General features: G+C 44.8%; 1 protein-coding gene across 1 annotated transcript in view; it reads left to right on the forward strand.

The window, feature by feature from the left end:
* The first annotated feature begins 484 nt into the window (after positions 1–484).
* Positions 485–7,227, forward strand: part of EIF2D (eukaryotic translation initiation factor 2D) — a 9,296-nt gene continuing 2,553 nt past the window's right edge. Inside the window, exons 1-9 of the mRNA XM_009076065.1 lie at positions 485–673; positions 1,314–1,397; positions 3,379–3,469; positions 4,148–4,255; positions 4,792–5,081; positions 5,177–5,294; positions 5,786–5,831; positions 6,398–6,501; positions 6,921–7,079. Of these exons, the coding sequence (XP_009074313.1) occupies positions 619–673; positions 1,314–1,397; positions 3,379–3,469; positions 4,148–4,255; positions 4,792–5,081; positions 5,177–5,294; positions 5,786–5,831; positions 6,398–6,501; positions 6,921–7,079 (1,055 nt within the window). The 5' untranslated portion in view covers positions 485–618. The remainder of the gene's footprint in view (positions 674–1,313; positions 1,398–3,378; positions 3,470–4,147; positions 4,256–4,791; positions 5,082–5,176; positions 5,295–5,785; positions 5,832–6,397; positions 6,502–6,920; positions 7,080–7,227) is intronic.

The raw sequence follows: 7,227 nt of genomic DNA on the forward strand, positions 1-7,227 counted from the left end.
GACACTTGTGTGAAGGACCATGAAACCCACCACATGCTGTTCAGCATGACTTAAACACCAGTTAAAACTGGGAGGACAGGGAAATCTGGCTGTGCCCTGCTCGCCCTCCACCTGAGGGTGACAAGTGTGACACTCCCAGGTTTGTGCTCAGAGCAGTCATGAAATCGCAGTGTAACACAGCAGGAGTGAAATAGGAATGAAATAGACACGAGCAGCAAACTGGAGCTGTAAGCAGATGTTGAAGGAAGATAGGAGCAGGGCAAGTATATTTGGCCTTGTCCCAATACTCTTCCAGCATACAACTACCTCATTTGTAAACCTGCACACAAATGCTTCAGATTATCTTCTGTGACATAAGTGGAATCTCATGAATAGCCAACAAAGCAGTAACTGGGAATGATTTTTCATTGGAATTGCTCTAGGAATGATTTTGAGGGATGGCCTAGACAGCTTTGTAAAACATTGTGATTTCATCCTTACAGGAGAAAGCTCCGAAGTGATGTGGCAGCAGCTTTTCCCAACCTTAGTGCTGAACAACTGGCTGAGTTTATTCCAAACAAGGAGGAACTTAATGTCATCAAAATATACTCTCACAAAGGGGAGGCTGTCACTGTGTACATGAATCACAGGAACCCAATACTGTTTGAGGTTGAGAAAACTCTGTATCCAACAGGTATGGGGAGGGGACTGGGATAATCCTCCCTCGTGGCTTAGCTTTCCCCAAAGGATTTCCTTGTGTCTGTTTTAAGTATTTATCCCTATAATATTCATCATCTTTAGTGCATTTTTTCTCCCAACATCCTCGTGGAGTCAGTGGAATTTCTGGATTCTTTCTAGAAAGGGAAGAGGGTGTGCTGTGAGGATAGAAACCAGGAAACAAATCTTTTAAGCCTTAGTTTAGTATCTTATCCCCTTGTCACTCTTGTCCACTGCAAGGTGTAATTCCAGGCAGCCCTGGAATTGGGCAGGGAATTGCTCTGCTAGTCTATGCTTTTATTTTTGCCTACCCAGCAATTCTTCCCTGTTGGGAGTTGAGCATTTTAGCTCAAAGTGCCTATGATTTAAGGAAGATAATGCAAAATTTTATCTATAATAATCCACAGGAGCTTGAATTACCCAGGAGTTTATTTCCCCATCATGTGTGTGAATTATGGTTGAGATTATTCTGACTTCAGATTTCTTGGTTAACCTGAGTAACAGGAGAGTGTTTAATTGTGACTACTATTACAGTTTGGTGTTAAAGATGGGAAGAAGCAACAGCCAGAGCAGTTTTTAATGATGCATTTTTAAAATTGGCTTTCTTTTGGGGACAGTGTACACCCTATGGGTCTACCCAGATCTCCTCCCTGCCTTCTCAACGTGGCCCCCTGTGCTGCAGAAACTTGCAGGAGGAGCAGGTAAGAACATCACAACTTTGTCACTTTGCACTTCAATAAAAGAAAGGAGTTGCATTTAGGTGTTTTTGATCTTGCCTTTTCAAGGGGCAAAAATGTACCTGAAAAATAAGTACTCAATTCGTGGTGGTGTCCTGAGAAGGAAATAAATGAGCTATTATAAAATTTGTGAATGAAACAAAGTGGGTTAAGGTGTTTGAAGTGCAATAACCTGTTCATGTGGTTTGGAGGTAGTTCTCAGGGTGATCAGCAGCTCTAAGTTGGGACACAGAACTGTCTGTGCCTTCAGTCTGTCTTGCTTATAACTTTCCTTTGCTGCCACTCTGCTTCCTGTCATTCATATCCTCTGCATAAGAAGGGAGTTTATATTGGAACCTGCAGTTGCAATCACTGTCAAGTAAGCTGTGGATTGTGCAGGTGAGGTTGGAGTTGAATTCCTGGATTACTGGCTCTACCACCTCATTATGGAGCAAGACTAACAAGAAAGGAGTCTGTTTTCTGGAACCTGCTTTGGATGCAGTTCAGACTCGGGAGAATCAGGTCTTTATAAACTTTAAATTGCTGAACTGCTCAAGCAGAAAAAGACTAAATTGCAGCCACTGTGGCCTTGGTCTGTACCTGGAAGTGTTCCTGTAGGAAGAGCTGCTTTTTCCATTACAGAGTGCCTGAAGTGGAACTCGGGTCCCTGTTTGCTTTGTTTGCTTTGGAGAAAATGAAGTGTTTGAATGCCTAGCCGTGATAGACATCTGAGCAAGTCTCGCTGCTGACTGGGAGTGACCTAGTTTCTGGGGGAAAAAAAAAAATCTTCCTAATGGGGGAAGGACTTTGATGAAAGAGGCCTGCGGGTCATTCATCGCCCATGGCAACCAGGCTACCTCGGGGTGCGATCCAAAGATAAGAAGCAGCCAGGAGACAATGGCCAACAAAGGCAGGGGGAGAGGTAGAGCCACTGAGAGAGAAGGGAGAGAAAGGCATGAGCCTGTCCAGCCTGCAGACTAGGAGGGAGGGAGCAGATTTAGGGAGTATTCAGTTCCAGAGAGAAGCAAATGACTGATTTTTGTGATACCTCTTCCACAGACTCCAGTATGTCCCATCTACCCTGGTTGTTTACATATTTTAATGCTACTTACCTGGTCCCGTCAATGTGATTTCTGCCCTCAGCGATGTGGAGCTTTGGTTGCAGTTGCAGAGTTCATTCTAGTCTTGCTGAAAGTAGTTGTGACAGTGATAGGAGGGGGAAATCTTATTGGCTTCTTCAGCATAGACACGAAATGTGGGATGCTGAGACAAAAGGAGTGAGATGCTTTCCAAACCAAACCAAGTCCTGGAGGCTGCAGGTTGCTGCTGTGAGGGAGAGCATATGTTCTTTACATAATTTGGTGTTGCCATCATGCAGCAGCATGGAAAACTGTTCTTTACTCGTATTCCAGTCTGTTCATCCAGATATGGGAAGCAGAAGGAAGTACATCCTCTTTCTGTCTGGATGAGCAAGGAGATGGTCAAGGCAAATTCCTTCCTGAGAATTCACAGCTGAGTGCAGCTATTATGTCAGATCCAGGAGGGTTGGGACAGCAGTGGCAAATTTAGGGAGAGAACTGCTGGGATAACCTGCCCTTGGGAGAGTAAATGAGGAGTTCCAGCTACGTTTCCTTGTTCCTTTCCCTTTCCATGTCGTTAATGAAGAGTGATGCTCTCTAGACTGGGAGCTCCTACCTGTCTGTCAAGTCAGTCCCTTGGGTCTGACAGGGCTGAGCAAGCTTAGCTGCTCTGCAGTTTTTTGGGATGTGCCCAGCACTTTATGAATGGAATCCCTCGCTCCACAGGGAAGAAGTGCTGCCTTACTAAGAGAGACAGAGAATCGTGTGCTCAGCGTGAACGGGTTGGGATTTGGCCGAGTAGCAGGAGGAGCGGGCGGGGGGTGGAGGAGGCGGCTGAGAGTTTCATTGAGAAATGGAAATGGAAATGGAAATCCCTCTTCCCTCAGACCTGATGCTGCCAGGAGTCGCAGTGCCACCTTCTGGCCTCCCTGGCGTGGAGCGGGGCGCGCTGTGTGCTGTCACCCTCCTGGGCAACAGGTACGGAGGAGTCTTTAATTCACAGCCTTTTCAGAAACTAATCAGGAAATGAAGCTACTTTGTTTCCTAACAGGAAGACCTTGAGGGTTTTGAAGACATCAAAGCAGAATTGGTCCTGTGCATCTGATGCACTGCTGGCCTAAACAGTGGAAAATACAGCAGGAAAAATTCCACTTTTCCTTTTTATCTTCTTCTTTTCCCACTGTCTGGGTCAGGATACTCAGGAGCTGAGGTGGACACCTTTGAACATTGGTTCCTTTGGGCCTGTAGGGATATGAGGAGTAGATTTGTTTTGAAGCAGAGCAAACTTTTGAACTAAAGATTGTGTTGTACACTGTTGTCGTTTTGTCTGAGGAAATTCCCAGTGATGGAGCAGTGCTAAAGCTCTTCTTCCCCTCACTATTAGTCCCTTTTGGCAGGGCATATGCTCCTGGTACTGTATGAAAATCAAGAATGTGTCAGTGCACAAACTTCACTTCATCATTCCAACTGGGATTCTTTGGAAGACTTTAAATACCAGAAAGACAACCATAAAATATCTAGATGCTTTAAAAAACGCCCCCCATGTTCTAGAGAACAAGCATGTTGTAAAAGCAGTGCAGTGTATCACAGTGTCTGTCTCTGTCGAACAGCACAGTGTGTTTGTGGTCCTGCTCTAACTCTCCCTTCTTTTCCCAGAGCTCCAGTGGCAGTTGGAGTTGCCACCATGTCCACAGAGGAGATGTTGGCTGCTGGAATGAAAGGGAAGGGCTTTGCTGTGCTGCACACTTACCTGGATCACCTCTGGTGGGTATATCTTGCCAGGCCTTTGGTAAAATGTCTGTCAAATCTCATGTGTTCAGTACTGTGAGGGTGCTGAGGCACAGAGAAACTGGCTGCTCCATCCCTGGAACTGTTCCAGGCCAGGCTGGACAGGGCTTGGAGCAACCTGGGCTGGTGGGAGGTGTCCCTGCCCATGGCAGGAGGTGGAATGAGATGAGCTTTAAGGTCCTTCCAACCCAAACCATTCTGGGATTGTAATTAAAAATGAACTTTGATTCGTTTTAGCTTATAAATGGTCAATGTGCCACTCTCAGCTGAATGAGGAGTTGCTCTGCATTTAGGTTCAACTAGCCTGCCCAGTTTTAAATTAAGATTGATGAGGGAACATAGAGTTTGTGGAGGAAGATGAGTTAAAATGATATTTTATAGCTTTGAGAAAGCAGAAGATGATCCATGCAGCTGCCAGTGCCTTTTTGGTCAGGGTGACATTTGTTCAGTGTCCTGTGGGTTGCAAAGCAGCAAACAGAAAAGCTATGTTATGCTTCTTCTTCCTTTTATAGGGAATATGGTGACAAATCTTATCCTCCTACCTTAGCTCCCCTGGTACCAGATCCTGCTGGAAAGGAGAGTGCTGGGCATGAGGAAGAGCAGGAGGGGAAAGAGCCTGTCACCAGCTCCTCCCCTGACCCAGTGAAGCACGTGGCCATCAGTGATTTGAGCCTGAAGGAGACAGACAGTTGTGCAGAACTGATGGGAAAGGAGGAACTCCACGAGAGCAGAGCAGCAGAACCAGCTGAAGATGCCAGCCCAGAGGAGCAGCAGGAAGCTGAAGACACTAGGACTCCACAAGGTATTTCTGGATACAAACCAAACCAGACTAGGTCCCTTTGGTGTGCTGAAGATCACAGACTACTCACAGCCCTTTTTTTTTTTTTGCCCCTGCAGAGCAAATGGATGCATTATTCAATCAGTGCTTTTTCCATGCCTTAAAATGCAAAGTGAAGAAGTCAGAGCTCCCCCTGCTCACCAGCACCTTCCTGCGCAGCCACATGTTCTCCTGCTGGTATGTGAGCACAGGGTGCTCTTGGGACTTGCACACTGGGATTTGGGCTTTAAAATCTGGAGATTGGGGTAGTTAGGAAGGAGTTTTTTGTCTAAAAAGTAAAATCCAGTTCTTAGCTAAGGTTATCTAAGACTTCTGACATCAAACACTTGCATCAAATACAATCCTTACATCAGACACGTGGATGTAAGGATTGTCCAGAGCAGGATCTGCTCTTGGTAGCCAACTAGAGTTGGTTGACATGTGTTTCAAGATGCTGTTTGCCTGCCCACAAGAACATCAGCACTAGCTGCACTCATCATGTTCTGTTTATCAGCTTCTTGGAAGAAATTCTCTCTGTGTGATTTGTATTTCCACTGCTCTTGGAAGAAATTCTCTCTCTGTGTGATTTGTATTTCCACTGTTAAGAAGCTTCTAGCATAAGTAGCAAGATGTGAGAAGAAATGAAGGGTGACTTGTAACTAAAGAACTTTTAAACAATCCATTTATAGCCCTGCTGGACAGCAGCTGGACATAAAGAAGTCAAGCTATAAGAAGGTGAGATTTTTTTTTCTGGTGGGTCTTTTGCATGATTTTAAGTAAGAATTGGAAAGAGAGGAAAAGTTTGAAGTTCAAGTGTTAACAAAACACACGAAGCAAAAGACCTAAAAGCTGCTCTTAAAAACCAAGTTCCTTGTCTCAGCTCTCTGCTCCTATGGGATCCAGAGGCAAAATAATTGTCCTGGAAGCATGAGCATGGATCTGCTTGGAATGCCATTATATGCTGCAGCCTACCAAAGGAACACTGATTTTACTCACTCTCTTAACCCCAGAGGCACTCACTGCTCCTTGGCAATGCTCTGTTTAGAGAATTCTAGAATCAACCAGGTTGGAAAAGACCTCCAAGATCATCAAGTTCAGCCCTACCGTGGTCACTAGACCATGGCACTAAGTGTCACATCTAGGCAAAAGTGTGGTGTGAGGGTTTGTTTTTTTCTGATTTAGCAATTAACTTTAGGGCAGTCAGAAACACGAGGGGGAGTTTACAGTGCTTGACTCCACGTTTTACATGAGGAGGAGTTTACAGTGCTTGACTCCACGTTTCTGGTTGTTGCTTCCTTCAGTTCTCTAAGTTCCTGCAGTGCATGCAGCAGCAGAAGATCTTACAAGTGAAGGAGCTGAACAAAGGTGTGGAGAGCATTGTGGAAGTGGACTGGAAACACCCAGAGTGAGTCAAATATCACAGTCTTTCAAAGACTAAAGTCTCATGACAGTGTTGTGATTTCCACCTTCCCTTCCTTGGTAGTTGTGTGTTCGTCCAGAGAATTTAAGATCAAAAATCTCAAAAACACTATTTGTGTGTTCATCCAGAGAACTTAAGATCAAAAATCTCAAAAACACTATGAAAAATTGCTGCTTATCCCACAGCACGTATTGATTTGCTCAAATCCTCCTTCCCTCTCAGTTAATTACTACTAGTACCTGATTTCTTTATCAGTGTTTCTATAATATCTCTAAAGATTGTTACCTCACATCAAGCACATCCAACTCTTCCTTCTGCATCTCTCTCTAGGTTTTAGTTTCCCAGTGAAAATCAAGTGCTAAGTTTCAGCCCCTTTCACTCACACCAAATCATTCTTGTTTCAGCATTAAAGCATTTGCAGTACCTGAAGGATTTTCTTCAGCTTCTGCTGCCCAAGACAGCAAGAGTGAAGACAGAGAACAAGTCTACCATGCTCCTGAAATCATTCCACTTTATGGGGTCTCCACAAAAATGGTCCCACTCTTCCAGGAATCTGGACATAGGTAAGCACTAGAAAAGCACAACAAATCCATTGTTACATGAAGAGAGAGACTAACAAACCTGTGCTGTTACCCATCATGGGGAGGGCCCTGCCATGCTGGCAACAAAGCTGGTGGCAATCAAGAGTATCTTCATTGCTTCAGGCAGGGA

Source organism: Acanthisitta chloris, unplaced genomic scaffold (genome assembly GCF_000695815.1).
Source record: "Acanthisitta chloris isolate BGI_N310 unplaced genomic scaffold, ASM69581v1 scaffold1496, whole genome shotgun sequence".
Lineage (NCBI taxonomy): Eukaryota > Metazoa > Chordata > Aves > Passeriformes > Acanthisittidae > Acanthisitta > Acanthisitta chloris.